Raw genomic sequence first — 23,949 nt, 5'->3', positions numbered from 1 at the left:
CGGGGCAATGGGACAACGAAGGAAGCCGCCTTCTCCGTCAGCCTCCTTTGATGTCTTTGCTAAAATCGCAGCTACAGAGAGATCTAATTGCAAATGAACTAATTAAGTAAACCTCTGACGAAGCGTGAAAACAATTTGTTTGACCCTGATGCTGCAAGGGTCTGGGAGACAGCGGAGTTAATCAGTCAGTGACAGAGCCTGGCACGGCTGTGGCAGCTGGCCGCCTGCTGCCAGCCGCCTGTCCGCCTCCCACCCTGCTTGTCCACCGGCCTTCCGGCCTGTCACCAGGCCATCAGTCTCCGGGACTGAGTCTGGGGAAAGCTGGGGAGGGTGGTGGGGGGACTCGGCTCCTGCTCCTTACACCCCCACCCTGCCGGGCTCTGACAGCCTGGGGATCGGGTACACAGAGGCTGCAGGCCCTGCAACATATTGGGAGGGTGGGGGAGAGTGATCAGGGAGGTGGCAGGGGCAGGGAAGGAGCTAGGCACCCCAGGGGTGAGGATAGCAGGACAGCTGGTGGCTAGAGGCCCAAGAAGGGGCAAGCTAGGTGGCAGACTGGGGGGTGAGAGGCCCCATGGAAAGGCTGCTGGGGGGGGGGGGGACACGGAGAGTGGGGGTGACACCTACTTGATAAACTGGCCGAGGTCTTCACACAGGGTCTCACAGCCAGGCCACTTACACTCTCCATGTCCGTACAGGGGGTGGGAGGCTGGCGTCTCCTCATGGGAGGAGCTGGGAGAGCAGGATGGAGGCAGTGGTCAGGGACTTAAGGACTCCAGCAGCTCTGGGCCCAGCTCAGCACCCCGTTCCCCCACTGTTGATGTTTCTGTCCCTGCTATGGGCTTCTCAGAGGCTGAGAAGATTTCTGTGTGCTCTGGGAGAATGATGAACCTCTGGTCCTGAGCTCCGCCTCCCACAATCCCTGGGGCTCCAGGGGCCCTGGGGGGAGCGGGGGGGGGCGGGGGGGGGCAGGTGTGCAGCACCCTCTCCCAACCTGGGCCCCCGCACCTGTCTCGACGAGGTGTGAGCACAGTGGGTTGTCCGTTGGGCAGGGCATGGTGGGAGAGGGGGGGTGAGACTTTGGGGGGGGCGGCAAACGAGGTAGCGGTGGTGGCTGAGCCGGTGAGGTCCAGCCCCTCCTGCTTGACGCTGTCCTCGGCGGGCTGCCCAGGGGCACCCTCGCCCTTCCACAGCTGGGGCAAGTCCGTCGGGCACACGGCTGCTGTGGGAGACAGAAAGATGGGAGGCTGGCAGGGCCCCCCCCCCCCCCCCGCCCCTGGGAACCCATGGAGCCTCCCACCTCACCCCTGGGGAGCGGGAGTGCAGTGGCAGCTGGGAGGGTGGGGGACAGGTCGGGGAATGAGGGGCACTCACCTTGCGGGAGGGTCTGGAGGGGCCCTGAGGCTTGGCTGGGCTGCAGGCTGACCAGCCCCTGTCTCTGCAGGTTGAGCAGGTGCTGCTGCTGCAACTGTTGCATTTGCAGGAGCTGCTGCTGGAAGGCCAGCTGCTTGTTCCCCAGTGCCTGGTGGGGGGCCCGAGGAGGAGGGCAGAGAGGGGTGCCATCAGCCGAGGGCGAGCTGTCTGGCCCCCACCCTGCGGCCACCCCGTCCCAGGGCCTGTCAGCTCCCGGAGCTGTGGGAGCAGCGTCAGCGGCTGCCGCCTCTCTGCTCCCGGCCCAGCTTCCATAGGGCTGCATGCCTCCTCGCAGTAAACACACACACACGCACGCACACGCACGCACGCACACACGCACGCGCGCGCAAACACACACACACAGCAGACCCAGACACGCAGCACGACACCCTCTCTACTCCCGCTCCCCTCCTTCCGCTGCCTCAGCTCCCGCACCGCAGCTGTGCTCGCCTGGAAAGGGGGGGGCTCTCATCACAATGATCGATGAGCCTGTCAGACTTCGGGGGCCACTCCCGCCTGGCGGGCACCCTTCCCACATGCCCGGGTACCCCCCTTCTGCGCTGAGGAGGGGGCCTACCCCCTCCAGCTCCTCTCCTCTCCTGCTTCTTAGATACAGGGAATCAAAGAGTCTGACGAGACTTCCAAAGATCAGCATCAGCTGGTCACTGGGACCCAGGCCCAGGGAAAAACCACATCGTTACTGCTCAGGCGCACACTTGCTTGCTGAACGGGAGCTCTACTCTCGCCCTCTCTCTCTGTCCACCCCCCCTTTCAGTTTTTCACACAGGCACTGACAAGTCAGGCCTGCAGCAAGTCTTTTCTGAGTCCCAGGAGCCAAGCATGTCCTGAGTGCTTGGGAGGGCAGGGACCAAGGACGTCTCTGCCTGCCTGCCTTCCCTGGGGGGGGGGGGGGGCGGGGCTGGCTATTCAATAACTCCAGCCTAGAGATAATGCAGAGAATGCAACGATTATGAGCCTCCCCATTGAGGGGGAGGCTGTGGGGCCTTGGGCAAAGACTAGGCATCAGCAGGGCGGCCTTCTGGGAAGAGGCAACTCAGGACTTGGCTGTGGTTTGGTCAGCAGGAGGGAGGCACATGTCTAGGACATGAAGGGTGAGCCAAGGAACCTGGTGGAGATGCAGTGGCCCAGATGAGGTGAGGGGATGCAGGCTGGGGAGTTCTCTGGAGGCGGAGGGCAGGATATCAAAAGTGGCCAAGGTTGGGGCAGGGCTGGGGGCGGGGAGCAAGTGGGCAGGAAGGTTCCCCACAACAAAGCAACTGGTCATGAACAAGGCCTATGGGATGCTCACAGACATGCATCTATGTGCATCTACACGCCTGTGCGCAGGGAACCCAGGGCTTAGCCTTCTGCTCTCATTAACCCAACAACACAAGGGCACATCAGCCCCGCCCGAGCCCCTTACCTCTTTGGGTTGCTGCTTCCCAGCCTGCTGTTGGGTGAGGAGCTGTAAGTGGAGCTGCTCTTGCTGCTTCTTGTAATATTCCTGCAGCTAAGTAGGGGGTTGGGGGGGGAGGCAGAGGTGGGACTGGGTTACCACGGGCAGGAGACTGCTGACCCTAGCACAACCCCAGCCTGCTGTTAACTGGGCTCCTGAAGGCAGAAGGAGGGAGTCTCACTGGGGTGGTGAAACACACACCCTGCAGGGAGAGGTCTGCTCTCCCTAGTCTGCTCTGAAGGTCCCTAGCTGGGCCTGGATGGAGAGGCAGTGGGGAAGAGAGAGGGGGTTTCACCCCACAGCTGCGAGCCCTCCCTGCCTCTTGGTGGCTCTACTGAACAGGTCACCACAAGGTGCCAGGATGTTCCAGTACTCCGCCCTTCCCTGGGGTTATGGGTACAGAGGTGGGGCTGGCCCAAGGAGGAGTCTGGGGGCGCTGAGGTGGGAGAGGCCTGACATCTGACCTCTCCCCGGCTGCCCAGGGGTAATGCAGATCAGTCCAGCCCAAGCAGTCTCTCTGGTTTCACCACTGCTTTGGCTGCAGTGATGTTGGCAGTAAACAGAGTGAGAGATGGGAAGTCTGTGCGCCTGTCCTGCCCCACCTTCCCCTCCTGGACTTCTCAGCTGCCCTGGGGCCAGACTCACCTGCTGGAGCATGAGGGCTTGCTGCTGCTGGAGCAAGGCCTGCAGCTGTGGGGGTGACAGGATCTGCTGCATCTGTTGGGGGGTAAGCATCTGCGGCGACATCATGGCCACCGACACGGGCACCTGTGGGATTTGGCCCCATTAGCCTGCTCACCTCCATCTCACCCACAGTATGGTGGCATGGACCTGAGTGAGATGGCCTGGGTTCGAATTCTGGCTCCGCCACCTGCCAGCTTGTGTCTTGCAGCACGTGACTTAGCTCCCTGTTCTCTGGTCACTGAACCAGGAAGCAGTGACAGTGCCTACTCCTCATGGCTATCATGAGGATTAACGAGGTGATGCTTAGGACAGACCTGGCACACGGCAGGCACTCCAAAGGGCTGGCTATTATTGCAGGATGTGCCGTCTCCAGAGAAGGAAGAGTAGACCCTAGTGTTGGCGGTCAGGAGAACACACACCCACGCGTTACAGTGCTTCTCCCCCTGGGGACAGGCCACACTGAGCCATTCCCAGGTTTTGCTCAGTCTAATCTGACAACACTGTCTACAAGGTGGGCCTGGCCAGGAGGGCAGTCCGCAGTGGGGGAGGGACTCAGAAAGTGGCCTGCATGGCATGGGGCCTCTGGCTCTGATCACATGCACGTCACACACTCTTGCACACCTGTCTAGATGTCACACACAGAAGCCCAGAGCTGAAGCCCAGGGAGGGCCATTCTTGGTGCAGATGGGTGTCATTAAGCCAAAGTGGGGTGGAATGAACACCAGGAAGGGAGTTAGGAGGCACTACTGCTGCTACTCCTAGCCCTGGAATGAATTTGCTGTGTGACCTGCAGGCCAGTCACTTCCCATCTCTGGGGCATCAGTTTCCTCAAATGTGAAATAGGGATTGGACAACAAGAGATGACTCCTCCTAGCAGGAATGCGCAGGATTCTCAAAGTGGAGCCGCCTTCTATCCCCTGCCCTGGGCTAGGCCTCTGTGGGGGGCTTGGGGACCTAGCCACCAGCAAGCAGTTACTGGAAAAGCAGTAACATCCTTCTTTTCCCAGCCCCACCTCCCTGAAATCCCCAGGCTTAGGCAGTCATCTCGCCAGGGGCGCCCAAATTGCAACGGTGTCTTGTCCTGCTGTTTTGGCAGGACAGGTGCCCTGATGGGGCTCTCTGCCAACCCCACCACTCTGAGCCCAGCTTGTCTAATCTCCCCTCACACTGCCAAGCCCTAGAAGTACTCCCCAACCCCCACTTTCCCCCACACAGCAGGCACCCACTGAGTGTTTGCACCCCTGAGCTGAAATACCTTTCCCAGCAGATCAGAGGCCCCTGCCAGCCTATGGGTGGGGAGGGTGGGGTTAGGGCAGCCCCGTCGGGGAGGAGTATCCTGCAGGGACTTGTCCTGGGCAGGACATGACAGGTTATGTCCTCAGGGGACTTGTGGCCCTGTCACCTCCCCCTAGCCTCAAGTGTGGGGCGGGGGAGAAGAGTTGGTTCCTTTGCAGATCCCTGGCAGGGGCAGGACTCAGCCTCAAGCCACCAATTAGGGAATCCCCTGGCAGAGGAGCAGCAGGGGAAGCGTGGTGGATCCATGGACATGGGGGAAGTCCCAGTGGCCCCAATTCCAGCCCCCCCCCCCCCCCCCCCCCCCCCCGCCGCCCCTGGGCTCTTCTCCTTCATCCCAGCCATCTCTGTGCCAACAGCCCGGGGAGGGGCTCACCCTAGCTCTTTAGCTGTGAGGCTCTGTGTGAATGAAGGCTCCCAAGGGCCTCTAACCAGGATCCTTAAATGGCAGGGTGGGGGATTCACGCCCAGGTCAGTGCACTCCACAGCTCCTGGTGTCTCCACATGCCACACTGCCTTCCCTACCCCAGAGGAGGTCTTGAGGAAGTTGTGGAAGAGGGTGTGGAAACTGAACGTATCCAGAGAGTTGAGGGGTCGATGAGGCTGGAGACCCAAAGGCAGACCTCCCTTTTTACAACTGTATCTGGAGGCGACTCTAGAAAGCCAGGCGGTAGGGGTTTTCTGGTCCTCACTCTAGAAGGGGCTGGGGCTGAAGAGGCAGATAATGGCACAGACCCACACCCCTTGCCAGGTGTCCTCAAAGCTGGGAGGTGACTCAGCTGTCCTTTTGTCCCCTCTTCCCATAGGGGTGCCCACCATGGTGGAATTGAGCTCAGTTCTGGATTTCTGGGGCAGGTGACCTAAGTTCCTGTGCCTGACACTTGACCATCCTTTGAAATCACCCCATCTCACCGTCTCCTCCCAGACCTCCAATTGCTCATTACATGCCTTTAGGCACCCAAACCGTAAGTTCTAGAAACTTCGGAAGCTGGCTCCTTTGTGTGTATTATCTCATAAATCTTCACAGCACCCCCAGGGAGGAGGGCCTAATCCTCATACTATTTTATAGATGAAGAAACCAAGGCCTAGAGGAGTTAAATCACCTGCCCTGTCCTCAAAGGCACAATGTGAGAAGGGGGAAGTGAAAGTGATTTGTAGGCCATCAAATTCCATATGAATGTAGAGAAAACTACTTTTAAAAACATTTGGGCTTTTCCTCTACTCGCTTCTCTTCTCCATGACCGTCCCTTAAGCCTGCCAGGGGCCCCAGAGGGGTACTGTATGGCAAGGGTCCCCGAGGACCAGAGTCTGGGGCCTGTCGTTCCCAGGGAAGACTCAATGAGGGATGGACGTGGTCCAGGCAGGGACACAGACCAGACACCGGGGATCTTTCCAGCCACTAAGGCTGTGAGTCACGGTGAGTGGCATGCAAGAAAGGATGTGGATTTCCTTCCTTGGGGCTTTCCTACTTGGATGCAGGGGAATGGAAGAGATGACCTTGGAAGGCCTCCCTGGCCTTTGCCATTCCTGCCAATTGGGCCAACAGCTGGCCAGAGCGGTGGCTGCAGAGATGTGGATGGATAACCTTGTGTGTACTTGTCCAGTGGGGCTGAGGGGTCAAGAAAGGTCAGTGAAGTGGCTGCTGCACGCTGAGCTCCTGAGCTGCCTGACCCGGTCCACCCAACCCCCCAGGCCCCTTAGGATTCTGAGGACTGCGATGGAGCTCCCCTGGTGTCCCCGCTGACCCCTAACCAGGCTAGGATGTGTCAGGATAGGCACTGTCAGCTTGTCAGCTCAGCAAGGCCCGTGAGTCACTACCTGGAGAGTGGCCAGGACAGCTAAATGCTTACTAAAGCCCTGGCAGTGTGAGCCCTGGGCGAAACGCCGACAGCTGCCTCCAGCCCCTCCCTCAGGGACCCTGCCCAGGCCCCTGAGCCCCCTACCCACCACGACTACAGCGTGCTGGGCTGGGGTGCCTGAGATAGAGGTAGCTTCTCTGGGGCCTGAGGGTTTGGGAGGCTGTGAACCCCATGGATGCAATTTGGTGCCAGAATCAAGGACCTAGATTCACCCTCTTTAGTGGGGTCTAAGGTTCTTGGCTCAGTGTAGGACCAGGCCAGACAGGCCAGAGCTTGGTTTTAGGTTAAACTCTCTTGCAAATGACCAGCAGGAAGTCCACAGGCTAGTTCTGGGTTGGAGCTGCAGCAAGAAAGAATTGGTGGGGCAGCAAGATGAACCTCCAGAAATTCCAGAAGGGTCAGCCTTGGGGTTGGGGGAGGGGATGCTGAGAAGATGGGCAGACCAAAGGGGCCTGCCCCTAGCCTACCATCCCCTCCGCCTCCCAAAACTCCCAGCTACCTTTGCTGCCTTCTATAACTGACCCCTCCCTGCCTGGACCCAGGCCAGGGCACAAACCAGGCCATCTCTAGCCTAGAGCTAGAGACTCCTATGGTTCTAGAACCTTCTGAAGCTGGCTATTGGAGAAGGGTCGTGAACATGGCGGGGAGGTAAGTGGACAGCCAATCCTGTCTCGAGATGGGGGACAGAGCACTGTCATGTGGGGGCCACTGGAAAAGGGCTGCATCTATCTCCCTTCGTTTAGCACATCACTCACAGAAAAGCTATTTCTAGGCCCTGAGACCCATCAGGGCCAGAAGCTTCACCTCCTTAGAGACGATGAACCTAAGGGTAGAGAAAGAGGCAAGGGAGGTAACTAGGGTTGGAGGAGAAGCAGGACCAACAGTCAGAGCTCCAGGCTTCTGGGGAAGCACAGACATGGCCCCAGGCACCCCATCTCCCTGAGCCCAGAGAATCTGGTGTTCACTACTGTGCAAAGCACACACAATGTTGGTTTTTAAATTTAGATTCTGGAGCTAGTTGTTTGGGGTCAAATCCTGGCTCCATCCCTTATTAGGTGTGTGACTTTGGACATGTTACTTAACCTATCTGGGCCAAGGTTTCCTCATCTGCAAGATAAGGCTAATAATAATAGCATCTACAGCCCCCACAGGATTGTGAGGATAGAGGGAGACTGAGGACACTCGAAAGCAAGAGAGCATGTAGTGTCTGCCCCCATGGTAAGCACTCTGTAAAAGTTGTTAGTTTCCTCAGCACTGAGTAAGTATTCGGTGAATGGATGACTCAGTAGGTGATTAGGAGGAGGAGGAGGAGGGGACATGGAGGGAGGAAGCCTGAGAAAAGGATCATTTGGTCTGTCCCTCTGACCAAAACGTCCACCTCTTACATTAAGCCACCCAGGGTTGCTCTTATTTGGGGAGGGGGCTCTCCTCAGGAAGGTTCCATGGTCTCTGTTCCCCTCTTAATGCTTGACCTCAGTCCCTCCAGCTACCAGCTAGCTCCTTCCCTCTTGCCTTTGGGTCAGCAAGCCTCCTCTGGCTGGGGGAACATTCCTGCGCCCCAGCCCACCCCTGTCTGTCCTTAGAAGGAGGTGGGAGGCGGGGCCCAGGGTCAGGACAACCCAGAGCAGTAACCAGAAGACCACTTCAGACCCAGGGAATGTGTGGGGGCTCAGGGGATCCCTTACTCAAAGAAACCCCATCCGGATACCACATGAGCATGAGAACCTTCTACATCATTCCAGTGTGAGAACTTTCTCCTCTGCCCTTTACTGATCTTCCAGGTTTTGCTCTTGCCTCTCCACCCAGAGGGCAGCCCATCCAGACCCAACTCCTCCCCCTTGAGAGCTGTCTCATTAAAAGAGGGCCACTGCTCAGGTCCCACATTTGTCGGTCACCTTGAACTTCTTCAAAGCGTTTTCCAGAACCTAAGCTTGTTTGACATAAAGCTCAGATACTCCTCAGAGCACCAGGATCTTCCCCCACACCCACCCATCCCCCCCAACCCCAACAAAGCCTTGTCCTGGGTCCTCCAGGCACCCTGTACCCCATCCCTGCTTACCTCCTCACTTCCCTCCTTCCTTAGCAGCCCCCTCCCCAAACCCCAGAGCTTCTCCTCAGGATCAGACTCACCCTTCCTCCCCTGGATAAACTTCCTTTCAAAGCCCTGCTTAATCCTCTCCCCAATTCCAAGCCTCCCCTGCTGCTGTGGGGAGGGGTGGGGGAGCAGGGAAACAAGGCTGCAGGGCCGGGGGAGGGGAGCTGGCTGCCCGAATCGTGACCCACCCGACTCCAACCGCAATTCTCCCAAGTTCTTTGTGACACAAAAGGTAAACAGAAGGCCCAGCTTCCCTCCCCCCCAGCCTCCCACCTCCCACAGATCTCCCCTCCCCCAGCCAGCCAGATGGGCCGGCAAGCTGGGGGAAGGGAGAGGGGGGAAAAAAGGGCAGATTGTGCAAAGGAAAACAAAAGAGACAGAGAGACACCAAGAGACAGGAAACTAGGGGAGAGAGAGGTGGTGGGTGAGAGATGGGGGGGCACATGGGGACGTCAGCATCTAAGAAAGAGCTGAGGAGAGAGGGACAGGCTGAGTGACCCACAAGGACAGGAAAAGCAGAAAGCTGAGAAGACATGGGGACCCAGAGGGCAGAGCCAGGGAAGGGAAGCAGCAGAGAGGGCTGAGTGCAGACACAAACTCTGAGCCACAGACACAAAGAGGCTGAGCAGAGGAAGGCCTGGGTGATCAGGTGGGGACAAGGGACAGAGAAGTTCTTCCACCCCACGCTGCACTGGCTGCATTTGCTTCTGGAAAGCAGCCCCCTCTGTGGCAGTGGGGGCTGGCAAGAGCAATCTGCCCACTGGCCCTCCCCCTCCTCCCCCTGGGACCCAGTGCCCCCCTCCTGACCTGGCCCCAGCCCACACCCTCCTTCTCCTCCTCCTCCTTACCTGCACCGCAGAGGCCGACTGCTTGCTGTCATTGCTGCCGGGGGAGCTCAGGCTGGAAGCCTGCTGCAGCAGGAACTGCCGGGCCACCTGGAGGGCCTGCAAGATAGGGGCCTGTCAGTGCAAGGTTCATCTGCTCCCACAAGGGCCTAAAGGGCCCAGAGTGGGTGCTCCGGGGTCAGTGCAGGACCCAGGATTCAGGGAGAGTTGGTGGCAGCAAAGGGGAGAAGTCAGGCTAAGGTGGGAGGTCCTGGGGGAGAGAACAGGTCCCAGGGTCCACTGAGGCTTGGAGGTAAAGCTCAAGGTAGGAATCCCTGAGTGCCCAGAGGGCCAGGCCTTTAGGTCCTTACTCTGGGACTGGAGAGCTTTTATCGGGAATCAGCAAATGGAAGGGACAGTGGCCACGAAAGGACCCCAGGGGAAAGCGCAGCGGACAGACTCCAGGTACTAACAGCAGGTACTAATCGCTGCACGCTGCACGTCTACTGCGTGTCAGGCCCTTTAGACACAAGAAAGATCTCATGGAATCCTGCCTGTGAGGCTGTTAGCCAGGGATTATCAGCTCCATTCTACAGCGGAGGAAATGGAGTCTCCGGGAGGAAAGGTAACTTGCCCAGGAGCACACTGCCAGGTGTCAGAGGGAGGCTCTGAGCCCAGGAAGCCTCCGCTGGGTGGCCGGGTCTGGATGCTGTAGGAGGAGCATTTCCTTGGAGTTACTGCACAGAGTTGAGGGGATGAGGGTGGGATCTCAGGGTCTGAGCACTGTGAGGCTCTCTGAGTCCAGGGATCTGGAGACAGGCCCTCATGGTATGGGGGAATTTGGTCAGATCCTCAAGGGAGTGTCTGAACTACCAGGGAGTAGCTTCGACCTCACTGTGGCTGTCCCGGCTCAGAGGCCCTGGAGGCTTGGACAGGACTATGGGCCAGCAGGGTGTGGAGTTGGCAGGGGTGAGGGAGGCAGGTCCAGGAAGTTTTCCATCCATAAGGACAGCCAGCCCCTCCATCAACCAACTCTGGGTCACTCGGGGGGGGGGGGGGTGTTCAGAGGCAGGGGATGTGGAGACCTGTCCTGAATCCACATTCCAGGAGCATAACACAGGTCTTCCCCACATTCCACGAAGATCTCCTGGGACACCCCAGGCACTTGTGTCCAGGCCTCTGATAGTGTTCTGACATCAGAGAGCCCTGGGTTTGAACCCCCCTGTGCTGCTTCCCAGAAGCATGACCTTGGGCAAATTACTCTCTCCCTGTGCTTCAGTCTCTTCTGCGAAACTGAAAATGGGACACTGCCCATCTCTGAAACACCAGGGCACCAAAGTGGCATTGCAAAGAGTTCGCTCCCGTCCCTTCTCGGGAGTCTCGGTTCTGCTCCTGGGCTCTCCCCCTTGGCTCCTCAGGCCAGTCCCTGCCTGGCTCGGCCTCCTGCCCAGTGCAACGAAGCATGCTCACTGCAGCTCCCTCACCTCTGTCCACACACACACTTGTTTCTCACGTGGACTTCTGCTCTCTGACCCCACCGCCATCGAGGCCAACCTTGGGCAGTGCAATATGGATGCACGCATACACACTCAGCACCCAGCAGACGCTCACGGGGGCCCCCCGCCTGTCCACACATATCCTTCACGGCCCCTTCTTTACTGCCCCTGAACAGCCCAGCCACCCCCAGGCTTAAACCTGGCTCCCCTTAGCATGGTCTCCAAATACTCTCTTGTATATCTCTGGGCACATGGGCCCCAGCACACCTGGGGTTCAGACGTCCTCCTCAGCCCCTCCCCCCACTTCTTAGAGAAGAACCCCCTCCCCCTGCCCCAGGCTTTTTCTTCTCTAAGATTTACTTTAGAAAATCAAAATCTGACCTTCCTGAGTCAAAAGGCTCTGAGGAGCTTTGAAAAAGGGGCAATGGGGTGAAGGAAGGGAGGGGGCCACGTGGTCATCAGGAAGGAGCCCCAGCCTCTGTCTGCCTCAGGGACACCCTCCAGGTCCACAGAGTCAGACAAATGTTCTTTGTCCTCCAGAAGTAGAGGTGGGTTAGAGAGGTAGGAGGTCAGGAGTCAGGGGGCAAGCCAGGAGCAGGGGAAGGCTTGCAGAAGCTGGCCAGCCCAGGCAACCTGGAGGGGAAGCTCGTCAGAGTGGGGAAAGGGAGCTGCACGGGAGGGGATATCAGGGGAAGTTGGGGGGAGCTGGATTCACTCCCCACTGACTCTCTTGCTTTGTGGTCTCCTGGAGCACGAAATTACAAGATTTATAGGGAAAAATGACAGACCTTACAGTCTCAATCTGTGACAGGCCCTTCACTCCCCCTCCTGCCCTCCTCCCACTCTGGGCCTCCCCTATAGCCCAGGGGACAGGGAGCCCAGCCATGGCCAGCCCCACTCACTTCTTCTTTCACGTTACTGGGTGCCTGCTATGTGCAAAGGGCTGTGACACACAGAGCCAGAAGCGGGCCTGCCCCAGGACTCATGGCTGTGGGGCTGTGACAATGGCCACCCCTCAGAGCCTGAGCAAAGGTGAGTACAGGGCACCACAGCCCAGAGAAGGCAGTGGCAGTGGCTGCCCTGCCTCAAGTCTCGAAGGGCGGGTTCCTCAGGCAGACCAGGAGGCTGGCACAGCGACCCCACCACACAGAGGAGTGAAATGGCCCAGCCAGTCCAGGGACCTTGAAACCATTCCTGGGCTGGCAGCAGGTAAGGCTGGAGGGGCCCACAGGGCCCCTCAGGTCATTAGGGTCAGAGTGCCTGCTAGCACTTCATTCATTCATTCATTCAGTTTCTTATACTCATGGCCACCCACCATGCACCAGTCCTGTGCTCAGAGGAGACAGGGAGATGATGGTACACAAGGTCATTTCCTGTAGTTTGCTTACAGAGCAATTTAGACCGAATTTAGAGTGATGTGGTACCACCCCAAAATCACGCTGTACGTACCCAGGATCAAGGGTGACAGCAGACCCTGGACTTGGGCCCCAAGCTCCCTCCCCAGATGTCCTGGACAAGGCCCTGACTGCTGTGTCCTCCATTCCCCACTCCCCACCACTGTCCACACATCCGGACCCCCAGCTGGGGAGAGCGCTCTGGAGGCTAGGGGGCCCTTCTGTCCCAGGATTCCCTCCTCCAGGGTGGCCACCCAAGGGATTAGGTAGGTTTGAGACTTTCTGAAGCCCCACCTGAGTCCCAGCCTCCACTCGAACACACTAGGCATCCTCTACACTGGCTGCTGACCCTGAGGCCTGATGACATCACCAAACTGCCTACTGCTGAGAGCCGTCCACGGGCAGTGATGGCCCCCAGCCCCGGACAGATCCAGCCCTACCTTCTCCGATGATGCCGACATCATAGCCCCCTTGAAAACACAGATGTTGTGAAATGTACCTGTGAGCCCCCTCCCCAGCAGCAGACACACATGCTAAATTCACTTTGGTCTAGGCTGAACAGGGTTGGCAGGGCAGGTGGACAGAGTTAGACAAGGAAACTGAGACCCAAGGTCCCATGGCCAGGAAATGGAGTTCTGGACACCTCTGAGGGCCCAGCCCCCCCCTTCACCCACTGGAGGGCCTTTGTGATCTTGTGCATGGTCCCTCAGGGCCTGTGAATCTCTTCCCCCTGTGCCTGTGTACTACGTATGAAGAGGAGGTAAAACTGGTTCAGGCCAATAGACAAGACCAAGACAGGAATCTTCAGAAAGCTGGGCTCAATATCCCTTCCCTAAGGGCCAGAGATATTCAAATACAGCCTTGGCTGGGAAAAGGCATCTAAATCCCATGCCAAGGAGAAGCCATGATGGAAAACCTAGGAGGGAGGGAAGGAGGGAGAGGGAAAGGGAGAGGGGGCTCAGGGGCAGAATAGAAAACTGGGAGTCATCTGGCTTCTTAAATCCCCTCTCTCCACCCTTTGGACTTAAAACTTGATCTTCAGTTCTGTGGTTTGGGGGATAAGGTATAGTTTTCCTTAAAAGGAGGCAGTGCAGGCCCATTCAGTTCGCGGACGCTGATCAGACCTCTAGATGGAAATCCTGGCTCCACCATACACTGAGCGACCTTGGGTAAGTCACTTCACCTCCCTGAGCCTCAGCTTCTTCCTCTGCAAAGTAGGAATAACCCTGTCCTTAGTCCCCGGGGTTGTTGTGAAGCATGTAGTACTTAGCACAGTGCCTGGAGCCCAGCGGGCCCTGAATGGACATCAACTTTTGTCGTTACTATTAATCTGCCACCTTTCCAGGCAGTTCCTGGTCATTTGTCCAGTGCCACCCAGCAGGACTTGTTAACCTGACCCTCCTCCAGACAACACTCACCCCCTCCCCCCTCAAGCCTAAGAACTGTCTTGCTAACGAAGGCGAACTCTCCTCCCCACACCGCCCATTCAGAAGTCATTAGCAGGATCTCCACAATTAGGAACAAATGGCTTATAACGGATGGCATCCAGGGAGGGCGGCTAGGACGGAGGGGAATGAAGCCAGAGCGCTGAGGGCCGCAGGGGGCCTCTATGAAAAGAAAAATAAGTCTCTGAACAGCAGGGTCTCTCTGTTCTGCTCTGCAGGATGAGACCACACCCTCATTTCTGTCTCTGGGAATTCAGGGGAGAGGGACAGACATCCTCTCGATGGGAGCCAGGTGCAGGGCCGTTCTCTGGCCCCTTCCCCAGGCTGAGGACTAGGAGGGTGGGGATGTGGTGCTCCAGACAAGTTTGAAGGGCTGAACTTTGAGAATGGAGCCGCAGAATCACCCAGACCTGGTAGGCTGAAGTGTTAGAGCAATCTGGTTTCGTGTTTTCTAAATTGCTGGTCATGAGCTAATGGTGGGTCATAATATCAATTTAGTGGGTCCAAAAACTAAGGGTGCATCTGCTCGCACATAAGAAAGCATCAGAGTTTAAAGTACTGTTTCGTGAAGCTGCGTGTGCGCTAGGGCTCCATGTAAAATGTATCTCTTACGGTAGATCTTAAGCTAAATGGTTTGGAAAGCATAGCTGTGGTTCACTTCACAGAGGTGGAAATGGAGATACAGAGAGGGGCAGTGACGTAGCCGAAGTCACACCGGAGCAGAAGCAGAACCTGAATGGGCTCAGTGCAGGGAAGAGGAGCCAGGAGTGGCCAGGCAAGATGGAGGACCTTCTGGTAAATTCTGGGTTCATTTGGATTATGGTGAGGGGCAGCCAAAATAAAATCCAAACTTCTTTTGTCTGCGTATAGCTAATTTTGGCAAAATCGAGATAGAAATTATCTTGATAGTTAATTGTGACTGAGGATGGCTAGATTTAGGGGAAGGGGCATGAGGAGGTTTGGGAGAGGGTTAGCCTATCCCAAACCTAAAAAGAGCTCCAGGAAGGCCCATCACCTGTCCCCATGCATGGCCACAGTATGACTATTCACTTACCAATAATTCAGCAAGTATTTGTGAAGCCCCATGGGGCACTCGCACTGTCCTAGACACTGGGGACATGAGGTATTTCCTTTAACAGGGATTTACATTCTAATGGGATGAAACATACACTAAAGCAAAGACAAGCGGGTAAAGAGAGGGGGGCCAGCATCACACAGAGGATGGCTGGCTGGCTACTTAGGTCCTGGGGCCAGGGAAGGCCTCTGTAGGGATGAGGAGGGAACTCTTTCAGGGCACCGTCTTCGAGGTGGACAAAGGAGCTGGTGCAGGAGCCCTGATGTGGGACCCAGCACGGAGCAGTATGTACCATGAAGGCCGGTGGGGCCGTGCTGAGTGCCATGGGAGCAAGTCCCAGAGGTGAGCAGGAACCGGATCACAGAGGGACGATGGTCCTCTTTCTCTCTTTTAAAACAATTTTTTAAATGTTTACGTATTTATTTTTGAGAGAGAGAGAGAAAACGTATAAGCAGGGGAGGGGTACGGGGCGGGGGAGGGGAGACTGGATCCAGACTCTGAGCCCGACACCAGGCTCAAACCCATGAACTGTGAGATCATGACTTGAGCTGAAGTTGGACGGTCAACCGACTGAGCCACCCAGGCGCCCCGTCTTTATTTATTAAAAATTTTTTTATTTTAGAGAAAGACAGTTGTGTGTGTGTGTGTGTGTGTGTGTGTGTGTGAGAGAGAGAGAGAGAGAGAGAGAGAGAGAGAGAGAGAGAGAGAGGGACAGAGAGAGAGAGGGAGGAAGGGAGAGAATCCCCAGCAGGTTCCACGCTCAGTGTGGAGCCCTACATGAGGGCTCGATCCCACGACCCTGGGATCATGACCTGAACCAAAATCAAGGGTCAGATGCTCAATGGACTGAGACACCCAGGAGCCCTGACAACAGTTTTCTCTTTCATTGTATGCTTGAGGAAAAACTGCTAAAGGATTTTAAGTAGGAAGTGATAGAATCTCTGAGGGTAGATACATTACCCACTCCTCGTAAACAGTAGGTGCTTAATAAAAACTTCATTTGAATTAAACAGGAAATGTTTTTTGGTCCACTGCTTGCAATGCAAGTCCTCTGAGGCCAGAGAGTGGAGGGAAGGGGCCCAGGGAGAAGGGTCAGAGGTCAGTGGCTCCAACCACTAAAGGTACTGACCTAGGGAGGTCCAGGTTCTCCACCAGCCCTGCTTTGTCCTCCAGCAGAGACATAAAAATGAAATGACATAGAGAAGGGGGGCAAGGAGGATGGGGAAGAGGGGACCATAAAACCCCCGAAGTGATTCTACACTTTTTTCCCTTGGAGAAAAAAAAAAAAAGCTTTTTGGAAAGGCTGTAAATTTTTTTTACACCAACCTCGTAAAAATGACATCGGCGCATTCTCAAATTAGAACCATTAAAATGAAAACCAGCAACGCACTGATACAAGCAGACCCACGTAGGTGGGAGACTCAGAGGCTGGGTACACAGCTGGGTTTCAGGCCCCCTTCCCCACCAGCGCCAGGAACGGGCCTTCCACCTCCAGGAGAGGAGAATTAACAAGTGACCCCAACAGCTCAGAAGCAGTGAAGGGGCTCCTCTGTGGCTCCCTCCATCCCTCCTTGCTCTGCGGGGATGCTAGATAGAACCCTTGGGACGCCTCCCAGACCTGCAGCAGCTGTGGGGTCTCTGGAAGTGGGTATCCTTCCAGGTCTGCGTTCAGAGCCACTGCACCCAGCCACTACCCTACCCTCACGCTAGTGCTTCTACAGGGGCTCAAGTGTGGGGCGCAGAGTGGGGCATGTAGGGGCATGGGAGGCCCGTGCCAAGGGCTCCCACTGGGGCTTCTCAGAATAAAGGGGCTCCCTGCTGGTGCAAAACTAGCTGACCTGCCAAGGGGTGGCCCTCGGATGTGGCCTTCCTGGCTTTAATCTTTCACTCTCAGAAAACATCCAGCCACCCCTCCCCCAAATTCTCCCGTGTCTCCAATTTCCCAATCAGGAAGGACAAGAACCCTGGCCTGAAAGGGGGCTGGCAGGAAAGAGGGGGTCTCAGAATTCCATGCCAGCAGGGAAGGCTAGCAGTAGAGTGGGCTGGCTCCCTCCTAGTCCCAGCAAAGCAGGGACCTGGGACCCTTTCTCTGGGCCCGGGGCCGCTCCTCTGCCTTTTCCACCCTTCTTGCCCTAGCACCCTCCTGGGAGACTCGGAGGCAGACACATAAAACAGGGTGGGCTTTGGTTTAGTAACCCAGGAAGGGTATAAGAAAAGGATGAAGGCCCTCTCCCGGTACAACCTCACAGGCTGCCTTCCTACCGGGCCCCACTCATCAGCCCTCTATTTATTCCCTGGCAGTGGTGCAAAGTAGTTTCCATGTGCTATGCTACAGCTGTCAGAGGGTCAAGGGCTTCATTGACAAGTTCCTAAGTCACCGCTCTGGGGCTTTGGGGTCCCAGCTCGCCCTTCAGGCCCCCAGCACCTTGTGGGGAGGAGCTCATTCTACCAAAGCGTCCAGAAGGTGTGGGACCAGAGAGGAAGAGTAGAATCTGGGGCATGAGTCCCAAAGAGACATGGGCTCCAGACCTGAAGACTAAAGACCCTTGTTGACTATATGTGAGGTGGGGGTGTGTATGCTAATTCACCCTAGAAGGTCCCCCTTTCCACCCCATCCCCCTAAGTAGCCTGGGCAGAGGAGAGCCAGATGGGGGAGGGCAACAAAAATGTCTTCCATTCTTGTTTTCCTCCTTGCCCTAACCTCCCCACCATCTCTTAGGAGGGGGTGAGTTAAAAGCCCACTAATGTGCAGAGCCCCCCAACCTCTTTGAATCTCCTCACAGGATGTGAACAGGGTGGGATTTGGCCTCGGTTGCCACAGCAACTGCGGTGGGAGTTCCCAGACGCTAGGCAACCCTCCTGTGACCCTCGCTGACCTGTCACCCCCGAAACCTGAGGACAATGGGAGTGCAGGCTCCGGAGGCCCAGGACGCCTTTCAGCGTGGCTGCCAGCAGCCCTGCCAGCCCCCACCCCGCCCGGCCCAGCCCTCCGGGCCCCCAAGTCCAGCTCGCCTGGTCCCCAAGGCCTCTGTGGGCCCTCCACCTCCCACGCTCATCCCAGCGCTCACTGTCCCCCCATCACAGAGCTCAAAGGGTATCCGTCCAGTCCCTGGGGAAAGCACCCCCCCCCCACACTGGCAGCATTTCATACCGGTGACATCAGATTAGGAGAAAATGCAAGGGCAACTTCAAACAACAAAGCCATCGGAGGGGAAATAAGGGAGGAAGGAGCGATGAGGAAGGAGGCTTTGCCTTGGTGAAGGAAGCGGACGGAAGCGCAGGCAGCTGGCGGGTCTGGTGGGTCCAGGGTCCTCTTTAGTAGCAGCTGGAGACCATCAACTCCAGCTGGCCAGCAGGGTGCCCGGTATAAATAAGGTTCGATGCTTGTTTGCTGAATGAATGTACTCTCCAAGGCCTACTGCACTCCGGCCTTTCTAAGGGTACATTCTCCATAAGGGGGTGAGACTGGAGACCCCGTGAAAGCCCTGAGGACAGAGTGGAGGTGGTGTGGTTCTATCACTCATCTTTAAGGGGGCTGAGCGGAGGGAGCTGGAAGCTGGGGCCCTGACTGCTGAAATGGGGCAGCCAGCCAGGGACCCTCTCTCTAGTCAGATGGGGCCTGGCAGCCACGCCACATCACCCCCCCCACCCCCAGCCTCTGTTTAATTTTTTTTAATGTTTTATTTATTTTTGATACAGAGAGAGACAGAGCATGAGAGGGGGAGGGGCAGAGAGAGAAGGAGGCATGGAACACGAAGCAGGCTCCAGGCTCTGAGCTAGCTGTCAGCACAGAGGCTGACGCGGGGCTCGAACCCACCAACGTGAGATCCTACCTAAGCCGAAGTCGGAGGCTCAACAGACTGAGCCACCCAGGCGCCCCCCACCCCCCAGCCTCTGTTTAAACAAGCTCCCGGCCTGCTGTTGCATGGAAACGAGTGTCTGCTCTTGTTCCAAAGTGATGCAGCCGCCCTCATCAGCACTGTTTGTTTCAGCCTCAAGTCCTGTCACTGGCCTGACTTCTGACTTGCCCTGTTTATCCCTCTCTCCTCTGTCAACCTATTTACTCCCAAAGGCTAAGACTGCATTTCCAGGGCTTGTTTACCCAGAGTAAAGGGACAGAGGCCAACAGGCAGATGGAAAGAGGGAGAGGGGCTTGAAGGCCCAAGGAGGCAGGCCAGGACCAGTGCACAGCCTGTGCACCCACCCCTAATCTCTGTCTACGGTGGCTACTTAGGGCTGGCAGTGTTGCCTTTGTTTTTTTAAGAGCCTTCAGGAGGTGCCTGGGTGGCTCAGTCACTTCAGCTCAAGTCATATCTCACAGCTTGTGGGTTCAAGCCCCGAGTCAGGCTCTGTGCTGGCAGCTTGGAGCCTGAAGTCTGCTTCAGATTATGCGTCTCCCTATCTCCCTGTACCTCCCCTACTCACACACTCTCTCTCTCAAAATATAAGCAGTAAAAAAAAAAAAAAAATTACAAAAAAGAGCCTTCAGGGTGGGGAATGGGAATGCTCTCATGCACTCACCAACAGACGTTTAATTTAGCACCTACTATGTTCTGGGCCTCACTCCCTCCATTTCCTACACGGGACTGTGTGAGAGTGGTAGTGGCCAAAAGGAGCCTGTGTTGAGGCCTGAACTAAGAACTGGGAGACCTGAGGTCTAGTTGCAGCTGGTCCTGTGTCACCGGGACCTGCCGGTGCCCCCTCACCTGTGAAATGGGAATAATAATACCCACTTTCCAGGGCTGGCAGGCAATCAGATGACACCATGTATGAGAAAGACCCAAAGCACCAAACAGAGGCAAGGTATTTGTTGGTTTGTCCTCGAAGGACTTCCTGGATGGGATGGAGGAGAGGGAGGAGGAGCCCGCTGGGCCAGGCTTTCTTTCCTACAATTATTCTACTCCACAAATTATCAGCAACATTTGTTGTTGGGGGAACCAGAGAGTGGTACCCCCGAAGCTTCCTCCAAAGCCTTGCTCATACATCGGGGTAGAAGGGCCGTCCACAGGCTTCCCTTTTAATTGAAATGGTGATCATTTTAATTTTGCAGGGTTCTCTCACAGTTTGGAGCCAAGAGAACCTTTTTAAAGTCTCAAATATTTTCCTTGGCCCCCAGCCCACAGTGGGCCCGAATGGATAAAACAGCCGTCTGCCTGCCTCCAAAGCTATACCCCAGTTTATTTGTGAAGCAGATATAGAATTTTCCAGGACTTTGGGACGGTCCCCAAAACAAACAGGAATAACTAGAATGAGGAATATGGATAGTGAGCCACGGCTTGTGTGCAGTGCAGACGGTTCTGCCTCTCCCTACCCCACACATCTCCCCCTTTATAGCAGTATCTGTGTTTACGCTGCAGTTTTAAGTGATTGTTTTAAAAGACGCTTTCCAGGGGTACCTGGGTGGCTCAGTGGGTTAAGCACTGACTTCAGCTCAGGCCATGATCTCACGGTTTGTGAGTTGGAGCCCCGTGTCAGGCTCTGTGCTGACAGCTCAGAGCCTGGAGCCTATCTTTGGATTTTGTGTCTCATTCTCTGTCCCTCACCCACGTGTGCTCCGTCTTTCTCTCTCTCTCTTCCCCACGCCCCGCAAAATGAATAAGTGTAAAAAAATTTTTTATGTCTAAATAAATAAAAGACACTTTCCAGTTTCAGTATTCCCCCCACATCCCATCCCCCACCACACTGGAATCTTTCCTAGCTCTGTGTGCACAGAGGTGGGGGGGGGCAGAGAGGTGGCTGTATAAAATGGGTGGCCCTGGAGACCTCCAGTGGGGTGTGTTTGGTATTTTCCTAAGGCGTAGGATTTTGCCCTTTGACTTCTGTCCCCAGTAGGTGGCACAGACTCTGAGGGTCTCTTCCACAGAGATCCTGCTTAGGAAGGCTTGGGAGTTGCTGGCAAACGCCCCAGGGCTATCTCCCCAGGGAAAGGTGACCGGTCCTTCCTGTTCCCGTGTCCACAGTTCGCAAGAAGAAGCGATTTCTAAAGTTCTCGGTTCTGTTAGTATCCACATCAACCACTCAGCGTGGGCAGGAATCTCACACTCAAATTGCACCTGATCCTTCAGACCCTGTACTGTAGGTGTCAAGGAGGCCAAGGCTCGGGGAGGGCCCGTGACTCCGCCAAGTCACCCTGCTGGTAAGAGGCTGGCTGGGACTGAACCCGGGTTGGTGCAATTTGTGTTAGTGGTGGCTGAGCGCCTCAGTACACGATGCCGGGCTTCTGACAGCTCTGCTTCCAGTCTGACCTCGAGTCCCACCAGTGTGGTGGGAAAAGGCCCCCCAGGGGCCACGGAGTAGAAGGAGGAGCCCCAGCGTGAGCCTGGGAGAGAGTGTGAGGGCAATATGGGTACACACCTGTGCACACTTGAGGCCTGGGCAGGGGTACGGGTGGGGACTACATGCAGGACCTGACTTTTCCATGTTCCCAGCAGAGCCCCCGAGGGGCAGTGCCACCAGCGTGCCTGGAGGAACAGTCAAATGGGAGGAGAATCCCAAGGCTGAGGCTGGCTGGGCCGGTTCTCCTGAACTTGTCAAGCATGATTCTCCTTTTTTCCAGGGGTGGGACCATGGGGCCAGGACCTGGGGCCCCTGCTTTGTCATCACCCAACCAAGCTCCCCACCCCAGGGCCTCTCAAACTTCAGCAGCTGGTCTTGAACTCCTGAACTCTGCAGTTGAGGGTGGGAATGAAGGGGAGGGAGGAGGGAAGGGGGATGCAGATAGGGATTCCTAGTCTGAGCCCTAAAAATGGAGGCCTGCCCTTTGCCTTTTGCTCTTGGCCTTTTCCTAGCTGCTTTGGACTCTGGTGCCTGGAATTTTAATTTCTTCACAGCTTGGGTCAGAGGCCCAGACAGAGATGGAAGTGGGGAATGTTTTACAATACAAATAAAGTGAGGATAGTGTGTACACAGCCCCTTCCCTCCAGGGAGCATGCACCTAGAGCGGGGTCTCCCTCTCCCAGCCCTGTTAACGCAGCTGGTGAGCCCAGGCGCCCACTCTCCAGCCTACCACCCAGGAGTCTGTCTTTGTGGGCCTTCCTGAGACTGTCCTAAGCTCCCTGACCTCTGAGCCTCCCGGGTCCCACTTCTCCTGGGAGCCCCCACTCGCCCCTTGCCTGCCCCAGGGTGGCCACTACAGTGCGAGGGCGGGCGCAGGAGTCCCTGGAAGGGCTGGATCTTTTCAAGAAGGTTGAAAGTGAGGCTGGTTGGCAGGAAGCCTGGGGCCCACTGCATCTTCAGGATGGAGAGGGAAGAGGTGGGGCAAGCCCCTCTCCTCCTCCTCCTCCCTGGGCCTGGGAAGGGGCGCCTGCTCCTACCTGTTGCTGCTGGAAGTGCAGCAGCTCTGCGGGGCTCATCTCACCGTTGCTGTCCGTGCCGGTGGCCACGTCCCTGCCCGCGCCACCTCCTCCGGTGCCCGCAGCCCCGGCCCCGCCACCACCGGCGCCATCGGCCTGCCCGGAGATGCTGCCCACGCCGTTCTGACCAGACGGAGCTGACCTGATTGTCTCCGAGGCGGATTCCACCATCATGTCGCTCTAGCGGGACCTGGAGGGGGAGGAGAGACATGGGGGAGGGGCTGAGACTCAGGGCTGGATGGGTTCAGGGGTTGGAGGGGGCAGCAACCAAAGCCCCTTAACACCAACAGAAAGCCCCTAAACCCCCCCAACATCACACCACCACCCCCTACACCCCCATCCTCCCCTGTCCTAGGGCATCTCCTCCTAGTCAACTTTCTGCAAGCAGATCCTGGGAGCCCTCTTGGGGTGCAGCCCTTCCCTATGTCACCCTCTCTGCTCAGCCCTAGGGAAGGGGCAGCTTCAGGCTGACACTGCCCACTGCCCTCCTCCCCCACATTTCCTAGACCTCCCTAGGAGAGCTTGGCAGGGAAGGGGAGGACCTGCCTGTCCCTGGGGAGGAGGGGAGCATCAGAAACCTGAAAAGGACAGGGCCTTAGGGGAAGCTAGGGTCCAGCTAGGATAGCAGAGGAGAGGACCTATTCACAGGGACCAAATATACTGCTGCACCCCAGCCCCACTAACCTGAATGACCTCTGTGTTTTCCCATATAGAGAGGTTTCCCAGGGCAGAGCCTCCTTCCCCAGGACCCAGAAAGGCTCTAATCTGTTTGTTCCACAGCAAAAATGGTTGCCCTTTGCCCAGCACCTACTGGGAGGCACTCAGCGGGGCCTGGAGGTGTGCAGGGAAGGCAGCCAGTGGTCCCATGTCTCTGACCTTCCATTCTAAAGCCCTCAGCCCAGCACCTGGCCCAAAGCAGAAACCCAGTAACATTTCCTGTCTCTACAAACACCATGATTCCTTCTTACAAAGATTGTGAGAGACAGTTATTAGCATCCTGATTTCCCTTCCCCAGCTGCTTCTGAGTGAGTGGTGGAAACATTCTTGGGAAGAGAAGGAATGTTTGGAGTGCTCAAAGGTAGCCAGGAGGAAGAGGAGGCCCTGAGCTTCCTTCTACCCCTCAAGGAGGTTCCCACATCTTTGGGGCACTGGCAGGGGGCATGTAGGCTCACACTGTGATGCAGATGGGGGACTTTAGCATGCGTGGCTCCTCTCAAAGTCTGGAGGGTCCCCAGTTCCTAGCCGGTGGCCATCCCCAAAGCCAAAGCCCAAACCCCTTGAGAGGAACATGAATTGCAGTTAAAAGAGACCCGGTTGGTATCCATCCCTGATCTTTGATTCATGTCTTAAATTCCCTAAACCTCAGGCTCCTGGCTGGCTCAGTCAGAAGAGCATGTGACTTCTGATCTCAACGGGCCCCATGGTGGGTATAGAGATTACTTAAAGAAATTTTTTAAAAACTCCTTGGCTTCCCCCCCCCCCTTATTCTGTAAAAGTAATTAATTTCAGCCTCTTAAGAGTTCTGTGAGGAGTAGATACAACAGCACACGTAAACCACCCCTC

General features: G+C 56.5%; 1 protein-coding gene across 4 annotated transcripts in view; it reads right to left on the bottom strand.

Annotated features, from left to right (window-relative positions):
• FOXP4 (forkhead box P4) overlaps positions 1-22,573 on the bottom strand; it is a 33,569-nt gene extending 10,996 nt beyond the window's left edge. For 2 of the 4 annotated variants that reach the window (XM_029944426.1, XM_029944428.1), the window contains exons 1-7: positions 22,348-22,573; positions 9,649-9,744; positions 3,515-3,637; positions 2,837-2,923; positions 1,375-1,522; positions 1,009-1,222; positions 628-732 (exon numbers count right to left, since the gene is read on the bottom strand). In XM_029944426.1, coding sequence (XP_029800286.1) covers positions 628-732; positions 1,009-1,222; positions 1,375-1,522; positions 2,837-2,923; positions 3,515-3,637; positions 9,649-9,744; positions 22,348-22,560 — 986 coding nt within the window. In that variant the 5' untranslated portion in view covers positions 22,561-22,573. The remainder of the gene's footprint in view (positions 1-627; positions 733-1,008; positions 1,223-1,374; positions 1,523-2,836; positions 2,924-3,514; positions 3,638-9,648; positions 9,745-22,347) is intronic. The other 2 variants (XM_029944427.1, XM_029944429.1) reach the window with 1 other exon arrangement.
• Between the last annotated feature and the right edge of the window lie 1,376 nt (positions 22,574-23,949).

This window comes from Suricata suricatta, chromosome 7 (assembly GCF_006229205.1).
Source record: "Suricata suricatta isolate VVHF042 chromosome 7, meerkat_22Aug2017_6uvM2_HiC, whole genome shotgun sequence".
Lineage (NCBI taxonomy): Eukaryota > Metazoa > Chordata > Mammalia > Carnivora > Herpestidae > Suricata > Suricata suricatta.
The sequence above is the reverse complement of the archived record's forward strand: the minus strand, read 5'-3'. Positions and strand labels throughout refer to the sequence as shown.